Source organism: Cimex lectularius, unplaced genomic scaffold (genome assembly GCF_000648675.2).
Source record: "Cimex lectularius strain Harlan isolate CLEC.00 unplaced genomic scaffold, Clec_2.1 scaffold82, whole genome shotgun sequence".
Lineage (NCBI taxonomy): Eukaryota > Metazoa > Arthropoda > Insecta > Hemiptera > Cimicidae > Cimex > Cimex lectularius.
In genome coordinates, this window is record NW_019392695.1 from 1,164,972 (window position 1) to 1,192,572 (window position 27,601).

The following is a 27,601-nucleotide window of genomic DNA, read 5'->3' on the forward strand; positions in this document are numbered from 1 at the left end:
ATTCGATTTTCTAAGAGCCCAATATTATTATATTTTAAAAAATAATTCGCAATTATGCAGGAATTTTACTATACATGCTTATATTTCATACCATCTCCTAAGTTTTTTAATGCTTTAAAGAAAGGTTAGTTTGAAATTGAAAATGGTTATTTTGAAGGAAAAAAGCCATAATTGACCTTTAGACTGGTAACATCTGTCAGTATTTACCGAACCAAGAAAATCTTACTTAACTTTTTAGACAAGAACTTTGGAAACTAGGAAAAGTTTATGTTCTTATTGACTTTATACGTAATTAAATGTACAGAACGATTAACATTTTATGATAAACGAGGGATTTTATGGAGTAAATTTGTGAAAAGTTGAAGTAACCTAAAAATTGAAATATCTCAGATACAATTGAAACTAAGACTTTGTACAATAGGGACTTTTTAGTCCAATTTGACATATAGAATATCCTGGTGAAGTATTGACGTCTGTTCACGGGGCACCCTGTATACGAAATGATTAAACTAAATCCGGACGTGCAATATTTTGCGCGGTGGGATATTCACACTAAATTGGTTGTGAACAAAATTGCCAAAGACTGCAAATCTGTCACTCCCATTTTATTTTTATGGGCGTATAAAGATAGAGAAGATTAAAGCGGTTGTCCGGCCAGGGCTTTCATTATGTTTCAATCCCCTTCGGTCAGGCAAGGTCCAGGTGGCCTTGTAATCATTTTTCACCTTCTCTAGTAAAGCCGGTGTAAAACATTGTGGACCATTTCTGGTGTGGAAATGTGAGTCACTCCAGGGACCACGCCCGATAACGCCGGAGGTAGCGGGCGCAAATCGTTTCTTCGACTCACTGAACACGACACCGGAATAGCATCCAGACTTTTTTATTTTTTCCCATTATTATATTTGGTTTCTCGTTGTGGTATGACAAACGGTTTTCCCAGTGACTCAAGCTTAACAACGGACACAACTTGGCTTATTTAAGGGTCACATGGCCAATCAAAGCGATTTTATGTCTAGCCTATAAAAGTGTCTTTTATATATTGGATAATCCAACTAACAAATAAATATAAACCAATAACCAACAGATCAGCCAATTTTCAATCAGATTTATTAAATAACAAATAATAATCCATCCCGGCCATTTCTTATTTACCTTTAATACACAGGAACAACTACAATGGAAAAAAACACCACTGGCTTGACAAGATCTGAGTAAATTTGATTTGATTTAATTTAAATAAGATTGATAAAGTAATAAACATAAATAATGACTATTATATTATAGCCCAATCCTCATTTTACGCGCCGCTGATTGTGAGGAAATTTTTAATGCGTTTTATCAATTTAGTCGGATAGAATCCTATCGACAATCCCGTTTCTAAACGTTGTTCCACCCGGCCAAATCGTTTTGGTATGGATTGGTCAATTTTCGCGCGGCCAACAGGAAGCACTTATCGAAAATAAGCCCTGTAAAAGTAGGCGTAAAAAAATTGTTTTTGAAGAAAGATTCGGATTCTTTTTAAGCGCCCTTTAAAGCCCTTGAATACGAATTTTTATAGCAAAACGAAAAAAAAAAACATTATTAGGTTGAATCGGCAGGACGCACTATTTTTTCTTTCATGTCCGTGTAAAAACATTTGTTAACAATATTGAAAGCTCTAGTTTTTCCTACACTTATGTCAAAATTGCCCAGAAAATCTTACCTATTTTTAAACGCATATTCAAAGATTTTTGATATACCTTTTTTTATTATTATTAGCATTTTTTTTAAATATCAAATTAACCTTTTTTTAGTTTGAAATCAAACCTTCCTTTAAAGCATTAAAAAGTAAAATTCCTGTATATTGCCAACAAAGTAAAAAGTAAATGATTCTCAAACTTAGATAACCTTTTTTAAAAGTCTTTTTATATAAGGTTTTGGTTAAAATGAAAAAGTTAGCGTCACGAACGTGGTAGAGTCAAGTGGTAGAGCAGCGGCGTATTTAGCGTCGTGGGTTCGAATCCCGCTCTTGACACTGACTTTTTTATCTCAACTAATACCTTACATAAAAATTAATTAATTTACCAAAAATGTTGCTGTGAAACAATGAAGAAAATATTCAAGTCAGTACGGGGTATTGCTTCCTCTTGCGTTGATAACCGTTTGCATTCGACGTGGCATCGATCGTATGAGGTTTTGAATGTAGTGCGTGTAATATTTTCAAACTTCCCCCAACAGTGCCATTCCTGCAAATTCTCCGGCATCACCAACCGTCTTGGACGACTCATCCCAAAGGTGATCGGTAGGGTCTAAGTCGCGATTACATGCAGGCCACACTAAACTTTGAATTGAAGGCCGTTCCAAGTAGTCACCACGGATGCTACCTGTGTGGGGCCTTGCATTGTTATGGATAAGAATAAAACCGTCGCCTATTAGTGGCATATAAGGAATAACTTTTTCAGATAACACATCTTCAATGTATCGCGCAGATGTTAGGGAACTCTCGATGAAGATCAAGTTTGTGAGCCTTCCACAGAAATGCCTGCTCAAACCATAACACCGCCACCTCTATAGCTTCTCCGGAGTGAAAATGTTACGGGGATACATCGAAATCCTCTTCTTCTTCAAAGCCTCTCTCGGTCGTCAGAAAACGTCAAACAAAACCTTGACTCATCCAAAAATAAGATTTTAATCCAATCTTGCTAAGACCAATTGATGTGATTTCTTGCGAAACTTAACCGGGATGTTATGTACCTTGTCAAAAAGTTCTGAACCAGTAGCATGCCTTCTCGCACAAAATGACTTCACCTTACAGTACGTTAACTGACATTAACATTTCTAACTTGTTGAAGTAGTTGCTTGACCTCAACAGCGATAGAATGTCGATTACGAAGTGCATACGAAACAATAAACCTATCACATCTCTGTGATGTCAGACGATGGCGACCTGATTTTCCTTCCAGTATCTTCGTAGCGATGGAAAACTCTTTGGACATTTGTTCTGAGAATGTTAAGTACCCCGCCCATATACGCTTGACTTCTTCCATCTTCCAACAATGATACGATTCTAGCCGAATCAGTATCACTTAAAAACACCTCTTAAACAAATTTGAAACTTAAACGTAGTACAACTTAAAAAATCAAACCAACGGAACTTTATAAAAAAGCATTACAGAAAAACCAACTAAGAAGAGATTGAATATTACAAGATTTATTTACAAAATCCAACTGTAAACACAATTGGGAGATTTTATCCGTGTTTTATCTACCAAAAATCCATTAAAACGGACCAAATATTGTTGTAAGATAATCAATGGAGGATAATCTAAGAGATAATTAAAAATTTAAGGGGGCCACTTTTTGCCTCACACTGTACTTAATTTGAAATTTTAAAAAAAGGTTAATTTGAAGTTATTACTGTTAATTTGCAGTTAAACGGTTAATTTGAAATTAAAAAGTGATTTTGAAGGTAAAAGTGGTTAATTTGTCTGAAAAAAGTTAAAAATAGGTGTTATTGTTTTAGGCCGTTAACATTCAACACTATCGCGACTTCCTTTTTCAAAAATAGTTTTAGACATTCTGAAAACTTTCTGTTAATAAATGCTAAACTTATCAAGCGACATAGAGATTTGTGTATAGCATTTTTCATACATTTTTATTTTGTATATCGTTGAATTTGAGTTTTGTAACTTTCCAAGTGTAGTATACACTTGAGCTCTTTTTTAAGTACACAATCACCATAGCTGATTTCTCATCTAGGAGTGCTCTGTACAATCTTTTATGGGCCTTGTATTAAATAGTAATTAAAAGTGTATGAAACATTTTCTCTATTTAACCCTTTATTTATTATTAACTAGCATGTTTTGGATACGTTTCCATACTGACCAATGCTTTTTTTCTAGCTTGGTTCGTTCAATTAGAATTTTATATTATTTTCATTTTTTCAGTGTTTATATGTAATAGGGAAACTGTACACAAATAAATTTTAACACAATTGTCAAAAAATAGAAAAAGTGTGCTCAAAGGAATCATTACAACATCGATTATATATCGTTATTAAAGTGTTTTTTAAATCAATATATTTATTACAATTTGAAACATTATTTAAAACTCCATTATATTTCGTGGTCCGATTGGCCAAATAACTTCTTTCAATTAATTAATCTTTTATGTAAGGTATTGGTTGAAATGAAAAACTTAGTGTCACGAGCGGTATTCGAACCCACGACCTTCGGCTCAATACGCCACGTTGGTGTCCGAGTGGATCGAAGTCACGGTAGCTCAAGTGATTAGAGCTGCGGCGACACTAAGTTTTTCATTACCTTACATAAAAAGATTATTTACATGTAATGAGTTAAATTTACAAATGACGTGAATCATATGTCGTGAGTGCACTTAAGAACCACTGTTGTTCTTCCAATTTATCAAAGTAAAACAGGTATATTTTGATTTGTTACATTTTGTGAGCCTGGAGTAATTGATAACACTTTTAAATTTCTCACAGAATTGTACCCATGTGGTCCGAACCGTATTACCAAAAATGTTATCTGTACATTCATTTCTTTGTCGGCTCTTGAACAGAGGGTCCCTAGTCACATCGTTCATGCTATGTCTAGCTGGCAAATGTAATTCTGACATGGGGACCGAACGAGTTAGAAAATTAAGTTAAAATATTTTTTCTAATTGGTTTAAAAAAAATTATTTACTCTACTGAAAGACTCTTTTTATATAGCTAATATCATTTAATACGATCCTGCATAATATTATTTTACCCTAATTTAAAAAAAATTACTTGACTGATATGTAATCATGATATACATGCATAACAAAGGCAGAAAATCGTATTAAAAATTTATTTAAATTACTTCGCTTATTTTCTCGCCTCTTAGGGCTTATGGCAACGCTAGGACACGTGTCTTATATTTCTCGACCTAGTATCACCCAGCAATTAAAACACTTGTGAGTCAATCAGAAATCAAAACGAACCTGATTCAATTAACAAAGCGTAAATATATGGTCGTAAACTTTTATTACAAGATAAAATTATGCTTTCCTTTGGATTTATGTTTTGACCAAGTCTCAGGAAGAAAGTCAATGTAATTATTAATTTTATGTAATATCACGGTCGATGCAAACAGTGAAATGTTAACCATAGGCATTTGGGCAATTTATTATCTTTCTACCTGCATTGATTTCTCTTGTATTTGTCTTGCAACATATCCTAAATTTTAAAAATTGATGTAGGTTTGTAGATTAACAAAAACTATAATTCACTAATTTCGTGGTCCGCTTGACCAATTAATACTTTACAATTAATTAAGGTTTTTAGTTGAGATGAAAAAAAGTTAATGGCACGAGAGGGATTCGAACTCACGACCTTCGGCTAGATACGCCGCTGCTCTACCACCTGAGCTATCGTGACCTCGATCCACTCGGACATCAACTCCCCATGTCCGAGTGGATCGAGGTCACGATAGCTCAGGTGGTAGAGCAGCGGCGTATCTAGCCGAAGGTCGTGGGTTCGAATCCCTCTCGTGCCATTAACTTTTTTTCATCTCAACTAAAAACCTTAATTAACTGTAAAAACTATAATGTTTCTGTAACACACTTAAACAAACATCATTATATTATATCTTTCTCTAGCCTTAGGCAAGTTCTATAACAGTAAGTTCATGTAATAAAAAATAAACATTTAACCTAAAGAACATACAGACTTCACTAAGGGCTTAGTATTGAGTCTTCCAAGATTTAGTTGAAAAATGAAATGTGTTCTAAATTTAACCAACACATCGATCCAAAAATCATATTTGAAACAGAATAGTGTACCATTTTCCAATCACGATGATGTGAACTAGAAAAAAATTCTAACAACGTTTGTTCTGACAGTTAGTGAATTTTTCAGTATATTAATGTAAAGGTTTGAGTCTGATTAATTATTGTACATAAGAATCCGAGCTTAAATCAAACCATTAATTAAATTATTTATTATTATTATTATTTTTATTGATTTGAAAAAATTAATTGAATTAAAACGGAAAAAGTGAGTGTAAAATCTGTATGTAATCAACAAACAACTGGGAAAAAAGGACATGGGGTAAATGCTATCTTAAGCATTAAAGTAAAACAACATTTAGCTTTGTTCCGTCGAATTAACCATTTTTTCAAATTAACCCTTTTTTACTTGAAATTAACTCCTTTTTACTTCAAATTCCCTTTTTAATTTCAAATTAACCTCTTTTAATATCAAATTAACCCTTTTTTTACTTCAAATTAACCCCTTTTTATTGCAAAGTAACTCCGTTTAACTTCAAATTAACCCTTTTTAATATCAAATTGACCCTTTTTTAACCTTTTGTACTCCAATTAACTATTATTTTAACTTCAAATTAAACCTTTTTAAATTCCAATTAATCCTTTTTAACTTTAAATTAACTTTTTAAATTTCAAATTCAACCCTTTTTACCTTCAAATTAATACTTTCTTTAAAGCAGTAAAAGCCCGAACAGGAGAAATGTAAGCATGTAAACTAAAATTACTGTATATTTTAGAATTTTTTAAAATATAAAATAATCGCGCTCTTAGAATATTTCATACGTAAATAAATTATAAATATGTAATATAAAAAGTTACATAAAAATAAATATAAAAACACAAATCAATTGAGATAAAGTGATGTAAAATTAAATATAAGCAAATGATTCATCCATGAAATCAAGTTTTTTAAATAAAAAATAACGTCTATAAAATAATTATTTTATATTTTGAAAAAACTGAATTATTAAAAGAATCATTTGTTTTTATACATAATTTTAAACTTTTAATTTTAATTGTATTTAATTTTCACATGGTATTTTAGGTAAGAACCCATTTTATATTTTTTTAAATTTGTCTGATTAAAAGTAGAACCCTTTATCTTCATACTTAATTTTATATAAATATAGGTTTTCTAAGATCCCAATTATTTTATAATTTAAAAAAAATCAAATACACAGGAATTTTACATTACATGCTTATATTTCATACCATAATCAGTCTTTCTAAGGCTTTAAAGAAAGGGTCAATCTGAAATTATATATTAAAAAAGGGTTAATTTTAAGTAAAAAAAGGTTTAATTTGAAATTAAAAAGTTTATTTAACAACCTTCTTAAAATTAAGTATAAAAAGAAATGATTATTTTAATAATTGGAAATTTTTTAAAATATAAAATAATTATTTTATAGAAGTTATTTCGTATTTTAAAAAATCTTTAATAATCGAGACTCTTGAATTGAGAAGTGATAATGCTCAGCGCAGAGTCGGTATGGAGTAGGTCGGCGAATAGAGAGGTCCGAATGAGATTCATGGCCTACTAACATTTATAGCGTTCTTTTAGAAGAGTAAAGAGGATGATTCAAAGTCAAAAAAGGGCCCAAGCTGAATCGTACCACCTATATTACACTATAAAATTACTCCACCCAGCATAAGAAGTTTCACTTAAAAAAGCTTTCCTAATTCCTTTCAGAAATTGTCTGTTTTGTTTCTTATCAAGGAAATCAGATTTAAACTGTTATATGCTATTATGTTATTAATTGCTTCAATAACACGCATTACTTTCCCTATTAAGTCCAAATTGTAGCAGTTACGTTTTAAAACACATTAATTATGATAGAGCTTCTAAAGTTTAATGAACAGAAGAGTCGCTGGTGCAAAGCCAGTTGAACTGAAAACTCTCGAAAACGACTTCCCAAACTTTCGTCCATTATGAAGACCGTCTGAATTAATTGCAAAAAAATATGTTAACTTGTATTGTAAGAGAAAAAAGTAGTTACATACTATGGTAAGTCCCATGATTCTCTATTGACTAGGGAATCCTGAGGTCATCTCCCCTTCAGTCGCTTGGCTGTTTGTAAGGGTGGGTTGTTGAAGATTTGATTTTTTTTAAATTTGGTTTAATATGAAGGTTTGTGTCAGAGACGCATTAGTGAGCGTTGACAATGATTCTGAGGACTTTGGATTTGAAGTCCAATAAAATAAGCCTGAATTATTTTGATATTGGAAGGTTTAGCGGTACCCTATAGTTTAGGGAACTCCTCTGGAGCATTGCGGAATCATGATCAGATGACAGCTGTGTTATCGGAAGCGAGGAGATAAGAGGGAGTAGTCGGTCTGAGTTACCACTGCCCTGTGGCATTCCAATTTCCAAAGGGTATTTGGAGTAGTCCGATCCTCGGACTCGGAAGAATCGGTTCAGTTGGTAGAAGCGAATGATTAGATACAAGGTAGGTAGGACACGTTTTAGTTTGCATAGGAGACCCTACAAAGCACAGACAAATATTTTTGATTTATCCAATACGTTATTCGGTAAATACTAGAAAATAGAATTTGGATAAAAAAAAGAATTTATCAATTGAACAGGCGGGCCGAGGACAATTTCTATTGAAATAGACACCTCGACAACATTGGTAAAATCAGCTATCAGTCTACAAAAATGGTTACAGACAAGCAAGGGCAATACTGCGCAAAATTCCCTCTACACCGAATGTTTTAAAACGCGTTAAATACTATTTACTTAAAGTTCAAATATGTGTGGTATATAAGCCCGAAGTTAATTATAGTTAATGAGCTGGTGTAGATATATTATCAATCTTATCGTAATTAGAAGTACATTTAAGATTTGCTTACAGTTGATGGGTTTTTTCATTAGGATGGAGTCATGTCAGTCCCAATACACATAGCCCGAACAAGGGAACCAGCAAGGCCTAGCACTCATCGAACATATGTGACATCACGAGCAACCTTTCTCTACAAGCGGGACTGTGCGTAGTTTGTATGGGTGTCAATCGTGTATGGCCTATCCTCAACCGGGTGAGCACGATCACTTACCATCAGTAGGCCATCGTGCTCTTGAACTCGCAAGAGCTTTAAGTATTTAATTTAAAATTCGTGATGTTTCTTATAACCCTACATGAAAATTAAAAATTATATATAATTAAATATGAAAACAAAGGATTCTCCTTTTTATTTGCGATTGATTACTTTCAAATATAAAATGGGCTCTTATAATATACCGCATGATAATGAATTACAATTAAAATTAAAAGTGTAAAACTAAACATGAAAACAAATTATTTTTCTAAAAATTCCAGTGTTTTAAAATGTAAAATAATGATTTCATAGGCCAATTATTGTATATTTAAATTATCTATTATATAAATTATGTTTTATATTAGTTTATATTTTAATATCAAATCTACCTTTTTTAACTTCCAATTAACATTTTTACATTCCAGATTAATCTTTTTAACTTCAAATGTTAATTTCAAATAAACACTCTTTTTTTCGTATTCCTGTAGATTGGAGCAATTTTTTTCTCTACAAAATAATTGGGCTCCTAGAAGGCCATATGAAAATTCCTGACAATTAAAATTATAAAATTAAATATGAAAACAAATGATTCTTCTATTTATTCGAGATGTTTTAAAATATAAACTAATGATTTTATTAACAAATTATTTTATATTTAAAAAATTAACCTTTTTATTTTCAAATTAACCTTTTTTAACAACAAATTAACCTTTTTTCCATTTCAAATTACCTTTTTTACCTTAAATTAACCTTTTTAATTTCAAAAATTAACTTATTTTTTTACCTTCAAAATTAACCCCTTCTTTAAAGCATTAAAAAACATAGAAGATGGTATAAGAAATATATGCATGTAAAATATTCCTGTAGGTTTAAGCACTTTTAACAAAAAATAATTGTGCTCTTAAGAGACCATACTAATTTTAATTAATTTTCATGGAGTAATTTAGTTAAGCACGCATTTCATTCTATTTTTTAATTTTCATATTTAACAGCACAATCATTTTTATATTTCATTTTATAAATGTTTTTAAATATTATAATATATATAAATATTATAATTAATTTTCATGTTTTTAAAAGCTCAATTGTTTATTATTGAAAAAATATCAAATAAAAAGAATAATAATTTCCTTTTATATTTATTTTATATAGTTTCTTATTTTTATTTTTATTAATTTTCATACGTCTTCATAGACCCCCTATGAGCCCTACTATTATTAAAAAATTAAAAAGTTACAGAAATTGTATTGTACTTTACATGCTTATATTTCAGCCTTCTCCTGCGTTTTTTAATGCTTTAAAGAAAAAGTTAATTTCTCATTAAAAAAAGGTAAACTACAAATTTAAAAAAGGTTAATTTTAAGATAAAAGAGTTAATTTGGCGGAAAAAGCTACATTCTCTAAGCCTGTGATTATAATTCAAAAGAAATTATTTCTTACATAACTTCATTTGTATTTATTCATACAATGCTGATTCTTTCGTTATTTATGAATATAGATTAATTCTAAATTCAAATAGCTATATTTTTTTTTATTTCATGGCTTCACCTTGAATCAACAATAATTTTCCAGCGACGGTCGTCGATTTGCAATAAACGTACGCGAGTGTTCGAAAATCGGATGTAGTGGTTTAATCCGGTAAATCCAAATTAAGTGACATCAATCAATAATCAATTTCCAGGAGATCTATTCAAATCGTTTGGCCGCAAGAATAGTTAAATAGTACGAAGTTGCATATCATTCATGAAGATCACGTCCTTAATCTCAAACAAACCTCTAATACGAAAAATTGAGTCCTACGATCGAAGCAGGTGTCCCACACGGGTGTATTCTTAGTCCCATTCTGTCCACTATTTATACTGCCAATCCATTCCAACACCACCCTGTCAGCTCATCGAAGAATTGTGCAAAACTGGAAGCCTTGCTCTAAACTAAACGCCAACAAGTAATTATCGACATCCACACGAGTGAAATATTTAAGACTATACCTATTACCTAGCAGACTGAATTCACAATCAACAGAATAGAGACAACTAAGAAGACCGCTAAGACGAAAATTAAACTATAACAAGCGCACATTTATTTAACTTATTTGGACATACGGAGCAAAACTGTGGCGTACCAGGAAGTTTAAAATCCAATCGAAAGTACTCAGAAGAATGCTCCAAGCTCCATACCACTCAAACCTCACTCCATGAACATGCCCTTTGTTCAAGACACTGTTCGCGCTTCCTTAAGTTCCCTCTGACCTTTCGTCCCAACCCTTCCATCCAAGCACCTGAACCCAAGAATCTTTCATAAAAAATTGCGCCAGAGAGCCTACTCGCTCCTTAATCCCTCAGCGCCTACTCGCCCTTTAATCCCTCAGCAGAGAGAGGGACTAGGCTATTACTCATGACATGTGTCCGGAATATGCAGAATACAAATTTTGATCTTGAGATATCATATCTGAAAATAATGAGCATCGGCACGTTACAAGGTGGGTAGTAATCAAGTCGTCGTGAACAATCGATACCCCGGCCAAATAAATCCTGGTTACCCATTTATTTTGATCTTCCCATTTAATTTATTATTAAACGCAGACGGGTCGAACAGTTCGTGAAGAACGCCGAGGGCTGTTTTTCTATCACGTGAAAGTATGTAAATTGATATCGGAACTTGTGTTGTGGCGAAATCAAAGCGAAATTATTTATTAGAATGACAATTTTCGTTTTTTGCCCCATTGCAAACAATCGATTGGACGTCATTGACTCTAAACGTTTTTAGCTCGCTAATATATTAAGACCGCTATAGAATGGCCAATTGACTTAATAGATACCTAAATCGTACATCAATTTAAACAATTATTACTGTGTTATTTTATTTTAGTTAATTTCAAAATGAAATTAATTTATAAACAATGCACACAGTAAAACATGTAAACACTGATCATTGGATATTTAAGCATAAATGACCATACTTTTTTAGTATTGGTTTGAGGACATAGGATCAAAATTACAAATGAACCAGTTAAAATTCCTTGTCCTTCCCTCTTTTCCACTCGCTCTCTCTGTCTATTTATCCATATTATATTACATTTACATTTTTCTGTCTAATTCACCTTTTTAACTTCAAATTAACCCTTTTCAATTTCAAATTAACGATTTTTAATTTCAAATTGGGCTGATAAAATTTCTAGATCCCACGTAAAAAATACTGATACTATATAATAATCTAGAAATACATACAAAATAAATGCAGAACATATTGAAAAAAACTATTTTAAAAAAACTGTAAATTATTACCATTGTCAAGCACTCTCGACACGTGTTTAATATATAGCGAATATACCAAGTATAGCGTTTTTCTATCTAATTAACCGTTTTTAATTTCAAATTAACCATTTATAATTTCAAATTAATTATTTTTAATTTCAAGTTCATTTTTTTTCTAATTAACCATTTTTAATTTCAAATTAACCCTTTTAGACTTCACATTAATGATTTTTTTTAATAACTTAGGAGATGAAAGGTAAAAGCATGAAAAATAAAATTTCTGTATATTTTCAAATTTTTGATTAAATATAAAATAATTGGGCTCTTAGAAGACCATATGAAAATGATTCACAATTAAAATTAAAATAGATATAAAATTAAATATAAAAACAAATTATTCTTTTTTTAATCTGTTTTTTAAAATTATTTCTCTATTTTTTAAAATCTCGTAACTATACAATAATTAGGCCCATTGAGGACCATATGAAAACTAATTACAACTAAAATCAAAAATTATATCAAAATAAAGGATTCTTCCATTGATTTTAGGATTNTAACAAATTGTTGTTTTTATATTTAATTGTATATAACATTTAATTTTAATTTAGTTAATTTCCATGTGTTGTTACATAAGAACAAATGTCATATTTTAAAAATGCTTTAACTTTTCATTTTAATTGTTATTAATTTCATACGGTCTCCTAAGAGCGCATGAATTTTATATTTTTTAAAAATTCATAAATATACGGGAATTTTACTTGACATGCTCATATTTATTTATCTTCCCAATTTTTTAATGAATTAAATAACGGGTTCATTTAAAGTTAAAAAAGATTGATTTGAAGTTCAAAAGGGTTAATTTGAAAATAAAAGTAGAAATTTGAGGAAAAGCTATCTATCTTTCTCTCTCTCACTTTCTCACTCCTCTCCCTCTCACAGTGTGCGTCTATCATAAAAAAGTAAGGTATCTCTATGCCTATCAGAATTAGCAATTAACAAATTGTTGTTTTTATATTTAATTGTATATAACATTTAATTTTAATTTAGTTAATTTCCATGTGTTGTTACATAAGAACAAATGTCATATTTTAAAAATTCTTTAACTTTTCATTTTAATTGGTCTCGCATAAATATACTGGTCTAGTTTTACAAGTTGCATTTTTTTATTTCACTAAAAACTTTAAAACCTAATCGGCCGATATAATTAAGGAAAATAATTTATGAAGACCTGATGAGCCTGAATAGATGTGTTTTTTCTTACGGAAGTGGTTTGTCGAAACCAAGGCCCTGAAATTGCTCGAATGAAGACGCTTATGGAGATCAAAGTCCCTGCGGGATTTATGAGCATGCAAGGGCTTTAATAAAATTTTCTTCTACCGACTTATTTGCCGATTGGATGGTGAAAGACGGGGAAATGACACCGTTGCGTCATTGTTTTCGATATCTACCTTCACCGCCGGTACCGTTTGTGCACAGTAGTTTTTAACTTTTCAAACATATAACTTGAGCGTTCTTATTGAACACTGTAAAAAATGGAAGTATTAATATAACAGCATAAATTGTGACAGATTGAATCAATTTATGTTTTCGCACATGACAATGCTTGATGGGAGGATCGTTCGGTTTCTCGAAGGGTCGTAAGTAACGCGGATGGCTCTCTGCAATTATGGGACGAATAGTTTGACCTAGAAGCAGTTTCCACCCAAACGGTACATCCAAATTTGGGTCAAATCAAGGAAAAAATATTTTTCCAATTTTTCCAGATACATTGTAAACAAAGCTTTGTCAACAATGCATTGTTTTATTTAAAGAATGATTTAAATAGGGCTTTTTGGGCAGCAAACATATTGTGAAAAGTCTGGACATAACTAATCGAGATGTTATCGCATTTCTTCAGAATTCCAGTTATAAATATTGTTATTATACTCAATATCAGTGTACAAGAAATTTGTTAGATTCTCTGTTTCTTCGACTTACTGATCTCTGTGATGATGGTAATCACTCATCAGGGTCTAAGTTGTCCGTCTGAGCTGTTTTTGGCACATAACACACCGTGATAAAATTTTATTTCCCAACTACATATCAGGCAAATTTGTCACTAATAGAACAGGTTTGACAGGATAAAACAGATAGATAGATGTGTTGCTTAATTCTTGGCATTTAGCAGTGGTTAGTGAGAGCTGATTTGACATTCCATCGGCAGCGACGCCGGCAAGAACAGTCCCAGACGTGAAAATCCCACTAATGCCAATAACGGAGCATCGACGTGACAGAAATCGAACGCTTTTTAGCGGTGCTCTGTGCAGGGGGATCTTTGCAAAGATGTCAAGATTGCCATTTGGTGTTAGATTTCCCGCAGGCGTTTAACAGTAGTGTTATTGTGTTATCGTATTTAGTCAGCGTGCAGCAGAAGTGAGTGCTACTTACTCAGTGTGCTCTGGGACGGAAGGCTGGCTAGAAAGTGGGGTTCCGACACATTGCTGGACGAGTGTTCCTCTCGGCGTCTAGGCTGCGCTAGCCTTCGATCCCCACCAAACTCGTTTTCTTCCGAGATGCCCTGTCGAGTCGTTTCGTTCAGACGGCGGCGAAGAAGAGGAAACCCCCAGAAGGCGTCACTAGCCTATCCTGCCGGAAGCCGAAGACATCAACGCCTCAAAATCTTTATATACACTGACAGGCAAAAAATTCCACCCAACTAATTTTTTTTCATTTTCTCGATAAAAGAAAATTCTGCCCGTAATTTGTCTTACTGTTTTTATCAATAAATATTTGTTTACGATATGTTTTAAATTGGAAATATCAATTAGACGTAAACACACTTAATCCTTAATCCAAAACAAGGATAAAGGATTTTTCAACGTTTACTTTTTACGGAATTTAAAATGTTGATTCAGTCTCATTTGAATTTTGATGCAATAAACTGTTTCGCTTTCATCTTTGTTTTCTTAATTTCAATTTTTAAACTTAAAAATGCCACTTAGTGCTTAGGATGTTGCGCGTGGTGTGGCACTTGTTGATAATAGACGTTCGTACGGCTGTTGTCATCAGAGTCATCTCTGCAAGACACCTTAGACGTTTCCGAGAAACTAGGTCCTACCATAGAACGCGCAGTTCAGGACGCCCTAGGGTAACAGAAGAACAGGATGATCGTTTTTTGACTTTTAGAATTTTGCGAAACCGGCTCCTTACTATTGTTCAAGCTATACATCAGCTCCAGAAAGTTCGAGGTGTCCAAATTTCTGAACGCATTGCTTGAAGAAGATTAAATCCGTATGGACTGATGGCTTTCCGCCCCGTAAGAGGACCAAAATCGACCAGAACATACAGAGTGGCACGGCTCGCATTTGCTCGAAAACATAACCATTGGTTTTTGGACTTTTGGTTTACTATACTTTTTACAGATGTACAATTGTTCTACGATCTCCAGATGGGCGTGAAAGAGTGTGGAGAGAGCGAAATGAAAAGTACGAAGCCGTAGCTGTGACGATGTAGGCGGGAATTTCAACGGAGAGTCGCACAGTTAGTTGTTCGTGGAGGGTCTTTGTCGGCCACAAGCTATGAGGATGAAATTTAGGAACATCAGCCGTTGCCTATACTCGATGAAATCAGCTACAATCCTATTCTAATGCATAGTGCACGATAATGCCCGTCCACATGTCGCTCGCATAGTACAAACGTACCTTCAACAGCATAACGTCATAGTATTAGCTTGGCCAGCTCGTTCTCCAGACTTGAACCCCATCGAACATTTATTTATAGGATAACCTCAAAAGACGAGTAAGACCAAGTCCATCACTTCCTGATAATGTAGATATTTTGTCCAATTTTTCTGCTTTGGTTGTTCGCTATGTTTATTGTCTCTTTTTTCATGTCTTTTGTAACATTTTTTTGTTAAGTTAAAGTTGAGAAATAAATTTTGCCCAAGATAAAAAGTTGAATTACCATTTAACCCCATTCCCCCTTTTTCACACAGTCACCACTTTTTTCCCTATTTAGCATAACATTTCAGCATTTTGCTTGGATGTAATTAAAGAACAGGGTATACTGCTAGAAAGTTTATTAAACAAGAAGTTTTTATGGAATTTGCCAACCTCTACCGTGAATTTTTCCAATGAGTTTGAAAATTTAGCTTTTCTCGGCGGTAGCCGAGTGGCTAGCGTGAGAGACTCTCGGCTCGTAGACCCCGCGGTCGTGGGTTCAATTCCCACCGTTGCCTCTGGCCTTTTTTTCACGATACCCTTCCCTTGTCTGGAATTGGCTAATAGTACATAAAGCCATTAAAAAAATTAATTAATTAAAAAACTTTAAAAAATCTGACCCAAGATTTTTTTGCATTTTCATTTTTTTGCAGAATGTCCACTTTCATCTGATTATTGAGTTACTGGGTTAATTTTCCACAAAGCCCCGGTTTTTTTTGTTGTTTTTTTTAGAAAAATTATGTTAAAAGTATTGAAAAGTGGTTTGACCTTTTGTACATATGTAACCCACAGTTTATTCCAACTTTAAGCCCTCCTGTATGACTTGAATTATTTTAGCAAGAAACAAAGTTTATATTTAGTTTTCTGAACCCAAAAACCATCTGAATACATATTTTTGGGAAGAAAATCATTTTTCTCAAATTCTTCACCTCCAATTTTTTTAAGTTTTCACAAATGACTTTGAAATGACTCCACTCATCTACAGGAGACTGGCTTTACACGAATTCAGATTGATTTTTATTTACTACATGTAATGGCACAAACCTGGCCTCCAATAATAATTTGGTCCAAAGATATAAAATGACTTTTTTTCAAAAATTTATTTTCTTGGCCTACTTTACAGGAAGTGACTTGGTTTTTGGAACATTTTATGTATCTAATATTATTTAATCCGATCCCTCCTATGATGTTCTTATCCTAAGTAAACAATAAAACTACTGTGTAGAGATTAGTGACCGTTAATCGATAGTTATTCAGATATCGTGAGATGCGGTCAGGTGTGATGTAGGTTTCAGAAAAACATTTTCTTTATCGTGCCAACGTTTCGATCTTTTATTGAGATCATCTTCAGGGCTCAAAGTGTTTGTCTTCTGTGTAATTGTGCCATCCTTGCGTGTCGTGTTGAGACAACACTCTCAACACGACACGCAAGGATGGCACAATTACACAGAAGACAAACACTTTGAGCCCTGAAGATGATCTCAATAAAAGATCGAAATGTTGGCAAGATAAAGAAAATGTTTTTCTCAAACCTACATCACACCCGACCGCATCTCACGATATCTGAATAACAATAAAACTACTGATATGAAATGTATGCATTAATATACTCACAACATAGGCAGAAAATTATACTTTAAAATAATATTTACATTAATTTTTTCTCTTCACTCCTAGGTTGGCAAGAATGCTCAGAACGCGTTTAATTTTTTTTTTTTTTTATTATTCCTAGTTGTCACTGAAAAATGTTTCATACAAACCGGAACCAATGTCTAAAGCCTCCCCTTGCAAGTATGTTTAATGACTTTGGCACCAAAAAAAAAAATAATAATAATAATTGCAATAGTTTAGAATTTAAAAGTGTGTGACCTACTTATACAGACTAAAAGTGCCTTGTTAATTTGTGCAGAATAATTTCAGGCCTAGATACTAAAATGAAATCAATAAAGGAGTAGGGAAAAAAGGAAAATCTACAAAGATCTGTACACCAATGAGATTTTATAATCGTTCATCATTTAATATTAATTTTATTCACAAAATAAAAGTAATAAATACATAACAAAGTATTTATTGCTAAACTTCTAACAGCCTTATATTGATAAATAATTAAGCATAAAATAACTTACATTACACCACAGGAATACATCCTAATAGTACAATAATTTATATATATATATAAATATATGAGATGAAAGCCAGAGTTTATTCTATCGTGTTAAAATTAAATATTTTTTTATGATATGATTTCTAAATAAACATATGGACCTTGAACCAAAATTATGACATAGAAAACTATAAGGTAAATTAAAACATTTTTTAAAGCGTTATTCTCAAAATCACAGCTCATGAGGATAGTTACCTCTGGCTCTCAGCTTCTTACGTTTAAAAAAAAAAAACTTTATAATTTAAATAAAGAACATTGTTAATGAACGAAACAATTTATTAAGAAAAAAGTAAGTAATTTCACAGTCTTTTTTATTTTAACAAAAGGACATTCAAGAAGTGGATGGCTCATTAGAAGGTTCCTTGTAATGGCGATACTCTGGTTTTAGCTCCCACATATTTTTATGCGGGTTTTTAAGGTTATAATTACACACTTCTTTCAAAATTTCTTTAAGATAAACCTGAAAATATATCAAATTTCATTAGATTTTTTTTAACCATTCGAAGTTTTTAGCAAAATAGTCACAATTATGATCATTTTAATAAGAATATAACGTGGGTTTCAAGTTTTCTGGTAGAGATGAGGGCTTATGAAAGCAAAAGATCATCCGCATAGGTAGTGGACAGTTTCAGAAAAAATAGTAACATCTACAGTGCATATTGTGCACAGGAAGGATCTTAAAATACTTCTTTCAGCTACCACTGCATCTGTGTCCTACAATATAATGTAACTCTGTCCGGCTGACAGAGAGGAACCATCGTTGATTTTAAAGTTTCTCTTGGTTAGGTAGGATTTTACCATCTGGTAGCAAGTAAAATGGAGGACAAAAATTCAGAGCAGCTTTGAGTCAAAATTACAAAAAAAAGAAATTATGGTGACTAAAAATTAAAAATTTAAGTGTTGTTTTGTCTTCAAAGTAGGAGAGCAGACTAACAGATACATAATTTATAAACAAAAATGAGTAATTAATAATCCTAATTAAGGATTAGCCTAGTTTGAGCAAAATCTTATCATTAAATAATATTTATACATATACAAATTATTTAATTTTTTTCCACTTACCACCGGTTGCTTAGTTTTAGTTACTAAATCTTTTATGTTATAATATTGATGTTTCTCAAATGCTGCAAATATCATTTCTAGAACAACCTCTTTGTCATCTCTAGCCTTCTTGCCTTCTGATTTCTTTCTTTCCTCGTATTCAATCTTTAAAAAAAATTGTTTTATGTTAATTTGATGGAAATATAGAAACAAAATTGTTTCAATTTGAAAATACAACATTGGGAAAACATTTTACTCACATTATGTTTGTGATCAGATACTGGTTTGAAGTTTTGCACTACTTTGTCTAGCTGCTTAACTTGTCTAGTAGGAACTGATGCTTTTCTAATTGACTCTAATTTGAGCTTCATATAACAATTATCAGCTACAATATCCAAGGATAACAAAATCAGATTTAAAAAATCACTATAAATTATGCGCGCGCGCGCGAACACACACACACACACACACACAAATAAATTAATTTAAAGTAAAATTTCACTACAAGAGAACGAAAATCATCAACACATAATCTATATGCACACAGGTTGATTGAAACTGATATGTCATGTCTGGAAGAAAGAAGTAGACAATATAATGTAATAAAATACCTGACCTCACAATCGCACAAAGACAATATTAACTACTGTAAAAATGCACAATTTCAATGCTAAATCATATGATTCATTGAATACCACTTCCACTTAAAAACTTATACAACATTTACAGGATTACAACCATTCTAAGCTTAATTTCTCTTCTTTCTGCTTATGTCAACAATGGTTTAGATTTTATGTCATTAAATGTAAGAAAAATAAAGATGAAATCAACAAAAAATCTTCAAACATTTTATTTTATATCTTTTTATATATCCCAATTTATTAACAAAGGTCAGGCTTGTGCCATTAGATGTACATTAGCAAAGATCCAAAGTCATTGCAAAGTTACCTGTATTTTTGCAGTTGTCAAGAAAAATCGGAGCCAATTGGAAAGAGAAAAAAATTATTGATTGATTTTCCCAAGAATTTGTGTTGAGGTTGTTTAGGTTTACGGGGTGCAAAATATGAAAATCGACTTTTATTTATTTCTTTAAAAAAAATATTAAAAAAATGTTAAATAAAAATAAATAACCCACTTTACAAAGACAAGCTGATTTCACACTTATTTTTCTCACTTATAATGACATAAAAACAAAAGTTTGTTGGCCCAAAGAACGAAATGCAGCTTTCCAATAGTTGTAACGGAATTGACAATGGATAAAATCTATAGGGGTTATGAATATTTAAGTGGATTAAGTGGAGCACTAGACACTGGTGGAGGGGGGGAAATTTGCTATAAAAATTGGTATTTAAGAGTTTTAAAGAGTGTAAATTAATCTGAATTGTCTTTTTCCAAAATAAACGTTTTTGGCCTATTTTACTGATAGTGTCTTTTTGGTTTTATGTATCTCACATAATACTTATATGCCTAACTTTTTATGTATCTAATATCGTTTAATTACATGTAGCCATTACACATAGTAAATAAAGATCTAAACACTTGTAGTTTACTGTAGATGGGTGGTCATTTAAAAGTTATCACCAGAGATTTTCGAGAACAAATCGGAACGAGTTTGGAAGGTGAAAAATTTGACAAGAAAAGAATCAATCAGATTTCATTTTTTTTTTCTCACTTATAACAAGACCAGTAGAACTATTGGGACAAAATGACCGACAAATTAAAAGAACTAAAACAGTCGGTCAAACCGTGGGCCATGGATAGTATGAGCAAAACAGAGAGAATAATGTTGACCCGACTGCGAATAGGCCACACTAGACTGACGCATGGTCATCTCTTGGCGAGAAAAAATCCACGGAGATGCCCATTGTGCGGTGCACAAATAACTGTTAACCGAATGCGAACTATTGGCGTCGCACAGAACAAAGTGTGACCTTTCCTCGAGTTTGAAAGAGGTTTTACAACACAGCAATGACAACAGCAAGAAAGTAATCGAATATATGAAGCAAATATGGCACCCTTCCTGAAGTGAGTGTATTATTGGCGAGAATGTGTGAGTGTAGGGGTGTGTAGTGGTCGGAATATCGAGTACCCCACAGACCCACCAAACTAGGATAGATATCTCTTTGTGTGTTTTGGGTAGAATGAATGTATTTATTGGCGCGAAAGTAAGTGTGTATGGGTGGGTTGTGCAGGAATATCAGGACCCTCCGTTTTAGGTTAGTATTAGGCTATAATATCTTTTAGAGTGAATGGGCGGAGGCACTGTTGTAATATTAAATGTGCCAGTGTTCCGCAATTTTTTTTATTTGTAAATACAGAATGATCGGTTACTGTTTGAGTGAATGTATTTATTAGTGTGATAGTAGTGTATGCATAGGTGGGCCTATGGTGGAATATCAAGTACCCCATAAAGTGAAATTTTTAAGTGAAACATTAGACATCAGTAGAAGAAAAGTCCACCTCCCCATAAAAGTCTATTTTTTACCATAAAAATTTGTTTTTTTTTATAGTGCTTACAAATTTGAATTTTTTTTAAACTACTTTTGGCCTATTTTACTAATAGCAACTTTTCATTTTTGTAACTTTTTTACATATTTGATCTTACTTAATATGATCTTGCATATTATTTTCTTATCCTAGGTAAAACAAAAACATACTTATATAATAACCTTGAACTATTTATTATTTAAATTACTTATTTTTCTTAGAACCTAGGCTTCATTGGCCAAAAAGCTAATAGAGGTGTTCAATATATTTCAACCTAGTATCATCAAAAATTGTTTCAGTAAAATCTGTGTTTCCACGTCCTTTGCCTCCACTCGTATGATGCATAAACTCACCACCAAACATTAGCAACATGATAAAAAATAAATTTAAACTAATATACATGATGTGTACTTATTAAAAAATAAGAAAATGAATTTACAAAGATCTTCTTTGTTTGTTGAAGCTGTTTTCAAATTATTGGCTGGAATGTTGAATGTTAAACAACCAATGTGAGTAAATGCTGTTTATTACCTAACCAGTAGTATAGCCTTGGCACAGGTTTTTTTACACACTAGTTCTTACAGTTCAAAATTCCATCCGATAATAAGGAAATTAAACTTAACATGAGTTGAAACAAAATCCTTTAACAATTATTGGAAACTAAGAACAAGACCTAGATAAAAAATAAAAAATGGCCTATCACTTAAATTTGATAAAAATGTATGTAAGACCAGAGAAAAAAATAAAGTTTGCAAAATACACTTAAACACTGCCTAATTATCAGTTTCAATCAAATGTGTCAAAAATGCATACATTCATAGAGCACATGCACTTCGCTACAATATAGAATACAAATGACATTACCATATGGACGACACTCCAACTTTTGAACAATTTTCCCCTCTAAACTTAATTTTTCATTATCAGGTATGACTGAATCGGGATCCTTTCCTTTAGCTGCTGAAACAATTACTGTATGACACATTTTTCCTTTTAAGAACAAATTGTATAGTGAAAAATAGGTGTTTTTACATTTCCTATATTATAGTAGTTGTGTTGATTATAAAAATTTTCCTTTCTCATTATAAAAGATAGTCAAGAAAACAATTGTTTAATTGCCCAGCTTTTGGCTTAAATTTAATAATAGGAAAAGACGAAGCATGCCAATTTATGAACCTAGGACTAGCAGTACAAAAATAATTTTTTATAATCTATGTACCAGAAAAATATCAGATATAAGTTAAATGCTTTATACAACAAAAGCTTCCTGTTAAGACCCATGCAACCTATAAAAATAAGGCTATATCAATATAATTTATATGGTGAAAAAATGTGATAAGTTAACACAGTCAATATCTTAACTCAAATACTTTTTCTCTTTGATTTTGTGTTAACTGTAATTATATTACTGTATTAATAGAGCAATATTGCCTAAATGAAAGTTATATTATTGGTCCTTCTGATGTATCATGATAAAATTTTAAAAAATTAAATAATTAGGAGTGTGAACAGGATTGTGGCTTACGATTATAGTGAGAAAATACACCGAGAGTCTGTCTGGTAACCAAAGACACATCGAGTCTATGGTCTTTAGGAATGGGCTGTTCTCCTGGTTGTTTTAGGTTCAAAACTGCATCAGACAAAGACAAAGATACTTGTGACCTATGTCCTGAATGACGCGATATTTTAAGCTTTCCTACTTCTACATTTCCTGGTGCTTTCTCCCATCTATTTGAAATATATTTGGGAACCTAAAATAAAAATTTATATTGTTAATTCAAAAGATATACTCAATTTAGTTATCAGAGGCAATAAAATTAAGAAAACAAAGCAATACACCGCAAAGACATGATCAGCATCTGGAAAAACAAAAATATAATAAATGATGATAAAATAATGATCTTCATACTCTTTTGTTTAATAAAATTATTTTCTAACCAAATGGATTGTACCTACTCATGGGATGTTATTGAAAAAATCACACACGCACACACACACACACACACACACACACACACACACACACACACACACACACACACANTACAAGCAGGTGTTACTGCGGAACCCCAATGGCACATTTAATCAGGAAACAGATAAAACTGAATGGAATTAAAACTGGCATTATATGGACCTAATCATACTTGCTAAAACCCTCAAAACATTGATTGGAAAAATTTGAATATAAGGAAAAAGCTAGAACATGCAATGGTGAGAAATATACCAAGAACCTACGATGAATTTAAACATACACTGTGTCAAACCTAGGTACCTAAGTTTCAAAGCTAAGTTAAAGAAGAACAAAAACTGTACAATCATAGAACTGATACGAAGAAAGCATCATGCTGAGCCCAGAGAACTACGTAGTTTGGTCTGCCTACCCTCAATGTGCTTGTTTTTCAATTTCTTATATGGACTGTGTGATTTGTAGCTCTTTTGATGTTTTGATCAGTATCTGAGGAGGAGGCCATCAAAGAAAACTCATAATTGTAGTCAAGCTTTCGGCCTATTTAATGCCTTCATCAGGACTGCAATCTATAATAATCTTTTGTGTTTAGTCGAGTCTCTTTCTATCTAATTTGAGTTCACCATAGAAAGCGTTTCAATGTAAAACAGTTCTTTTCGTATTAAACCCACAATATGGAGCATGAACTGTCAACAATATAGATACCAGCTACTAACCTCCAGTTGGAAAGAGAAGTTGATTCCACATGTTGCCTGGTGTGAAACCAACCTAGAAAAGCCTTCAACCAAATTGCCACATCTAAAAGAAGCCTAAGTCCTTTACCAGATCCCAAAGGTTTTTCATGGACTTCCGTGTTAACCATGAGACCAGGCTTTTTCTCTCCCAGTACTAATCTTAGCCTATGTAAGCCTTCATACAACATATTCCACTATCACTTCTTCTACATTCCCTTAAAACCAAGGCCTTATCCATTTTCTGATGGATCTACGTTTTTGGCAGTTTGGTATAATACAAAAGAGCTCAGGGCCAATAAGTGTCCTCACTGAACTTTCCTTAGCTAATTTTTCGGTCTCTCCATTGCCTCCCTGCCATGTGTGCCCTAATACTGAGGGTGAGCAATATTTCATAGATTTTTGGGATTAACGAAACGATACTTATAGGTCTGTAGGTTATTATTTCTGTTTTGTAATGACTATGATTTTTTTATTTATTAAGGTTGCCATTCAAGTTCCACTGATCACAGTATGATTAGCATGATAATGTACTTTTGAATGCCTACTGCAGTGTTTGTCAAGCATCACAAACTATTTTAAGAGTGCAACATTGAACAGATCCTCAGGAATTTGAAGCAGTTATGGGACATTTACTTTCATTTCATTTACTATTTCGCTCAAAGCTGCACTATGAATATCACGAATTTGATACGTCGGAAGGAAATTGTTCTGCAAACACTCTTGCTTCCTACATACGTAGACAAACTTTGCAATTTCTTCAATTGTCATCTTAACGATTTTTCTTTCTGGATTTTTCTCCAGCCATAATTTTAAAAAATTAACAGAACAAAAAACAGATTTGTTGTTTCATGAGGCAATCATCAAAATTCAACACGTGTTTACACCGGAGTTGGGCAAATTCCAATCCATTAACGATTAACGTTTAACCATTAATGGTAAACTGATAAATGATTAAACAGGAAAACCATGAATCTATATTAACTGATTAATCACATTAATCATAAATCTAACTTGATTAAATTAATCTAGATTAACAATTGATTAATTGTTCACATTACTGCATTAGAGTTGTTATCAGATCATTTTGTATTAAGCTATGATCTGAAAATAATGAATCTAATAATTTGCAGCTTTAATTTTATTAGTGTTTTCGATTTCCGAATGTAATTTTTCACTATCGAATTACACACAAAAACACCATTCTTGCCAAATTTGCTTTGATAAGATTGATAGCTGTTGAATAATGAAATATCACTGTTTAGATAATGACTGGGATAGTTTTTTATGGCAATTGTAAATGAAACACTGATAATGGAAAACTCGATGTAATATTTCTTAAATAAAACTAAAATGACCGTTGGTAGTTATTCGGGGGGGGGGGGGGGGTGCCAAAAAATAAGGTGAGAAAATCGGGGTGAAAACTGTCAGTGTATAAATATGCCCCAAAAAAAATCGTTTAAATCATTTTATCTGATTAACATTTAAAGATTAATTTAATCAAACTTGATTAACAATTAACATTTTTAATTGTTAATAGTCTGATGATTAATTAATTATTAATCATGATTAAAATTTCAATCGATTACGCCCAACTCTGGTTTACACAGTGCAAGCAGCCAGGCAGTAGAGTAATAAATCACACATTACTGTTTCACTGGCAATGCTAGTGAATGCTGGTACTGACAGTTGCAAGCAACAAGGTGTTTACATCTTGTCAGACTGTAAGATCAACTGGCTCTCTTATTGGCAACGTGTAAATCTTATGTATTCGGCAGTTTGGTTCGCCGCAAAAGGATCGCATTCAATAACACAATAGAAAACCTCTCAAGAATAACATTTTCCTTACAATCCTTACAATTCGAAAGGTTGTAGGTTGAGATGGAGAGTTGGTGTCCGAGTGGATCAAAGTCACGATAGATAGCTCGTGTTCAAATCTCGCTCTTGACACTAACATTTTCATCTCAACCAAAGCCTTACATAAAAAGAATAATTAATTGAAATACGTAATTTGTTCAATTAGACCACTAAACATAAATGGATTAATATTTTCCTTACATTTGAATAACAACATTTCAGAAATATCTGTTTAAAAATGATACATGATGAGGTTTCGTCCGATTGAAGGGAGGGGTTGGGTGACTTTACTATGAACAAGTGCAGCCCGTTTAAGAAATCAAACAGAAGGGTTAAATTTTTCTTTTTAAAGTCTTCCTGAAACCAATCTTTTTATAAATTGTAAAATGCGATGTATCAACTGAATGCGTTATTAAAATAAAAACCTATTCCACTTGGCTAAAGGGTAAAATTTGTAAACATCATCCAAGGTCGATGTCTGAATTCGTATTGGGAACTAAGCCATCGCATTTTATCTAGTTTTAATTCCGTTTTGACCATTCGACAGAAAAGAGCGAGACAATTTAAAATTTTAAGAAAAAACAAAAAATAATGTTTGAAAGGATTTAAGCGAAAAATAAAATATATACCTTCACAAGCCATACGCCTCGTCCAGAATTGAGTAAATCTAAATCACAATCTGTATGTTTATGATTCGAAGACATGTCGATGGATCCTTTGAAATGAAAATAATTTTGTTTTTGTTTTTTAACTATTTGACTAAAAAATAATATCAAGGATAAGCAAAGGATGATTCACGAAGAAGATCGACCGTCCAGTATAGGTAGACTAGAAATGAATGGTGAAAGTGAAACCTTCTCGAAAACGGGTCGAGACACGTTCGTCGACTGTCAGCTGTCCATTTCCTTTCACGGCCGGCCTTTCATCCTGTCGTTTCGAGGGTTACAAAGGAGGAAGGTTATTCTGGAAGGACAATAGACAAAATGAGCCCGCCTTGATTGAACGGCTCTTCTGCCAATTGATGACGTCATTATTTCCGTTTCTGTAGCAGAGGCCATATCAACCTCGGGAGAAACGTTAAAATCAGAAAGATAGAAACGTAAGAAATACAGCCTAAGTGTTGAGGGCTGCCAATGACCAATGAATTTGCCAGCCCTAAAAATAAATAATTAATAAAATTAATAATAAGTAATAATGAAAAAAGTAAATAAAATAAAATTAAGCAGAATCTTTAAGAACGTATAGTATTTTTCACACAAACTTTTCAATCAATTTAATAATCGTCTCAACTAATTTAATAATAATTTCATTTAATAATCTCATCAATTAAGTTAATAATCGTCCCTTTCGAGATACTAGACAAGAAACTCACATGGAATTCACATTTGGCTGAAACCTTGCAGAGACAAAATTGCTTGGGTGAGGTGCAGAAGGCTCTGTGCCAAAAATTGGGGGTTAAACCCCAAAATGACTTTATGGCTATAATGTTGACATATGGGTAAGTGATGTGGTGGGCCAAGACTCTGCAGGCCAAAGTAATCCAGCTATTAAGTGGCACGCATCCAAAGACCAGCTTGTCT

General features: G+C 32.5%; 2 protein-coding genes across 2 annotated transcripts in view; both read right to left on the reverse strand.

Annotated features, from left to right (window-relative positions):
* The window catches only part of LOC106664135 (putative ferric-chelate reductase 1 homolog), a 48,772-nt gene extending 34,022 nt beyond the window's left edge, over positions 1–14,750 (reverse strand). Inside the window, exon 1 of the mRNA XM_014389577.2 lies at positions 14,505–14,750. The gene's annotated coding sequence lies outside the window, so the exon portion shown is untranslated. The remainder of the gene's footprint in view (positions 1–14,504) is intronic.
* Positions 14,751–18,026: 3,276 nt separating this feature from the next.
* On the reverse strand, positions 18,027–26,935 carry LOC106664126 (general transcription factor IIF subunit 2-like). The gene is made up of 6 exons (XM_014389563.1): positions 26,651–26,935; positions 22,993–23,218; positions 22,332–22,424; positions 19,241–19,365; positions 19,002–19,145; positions 18,027–18,399 (listed from the first exon to the last, which is right to left on the reverse strand). The coding sequence occupies exons 1-6, from the start codon at positions 26,723–26,725 to the stop codon at positions 18,271–18,273; spliced, it is 792 nt and encodes a 263-aa protein (XP_014245049.1). The 5' UTR covers positions 26,726–26,935; the 3' UTR covers positions 18,027–18,270.
* Between the last annotated feature and the right edge of the window lie 666 nt (positions 26,936–27,601).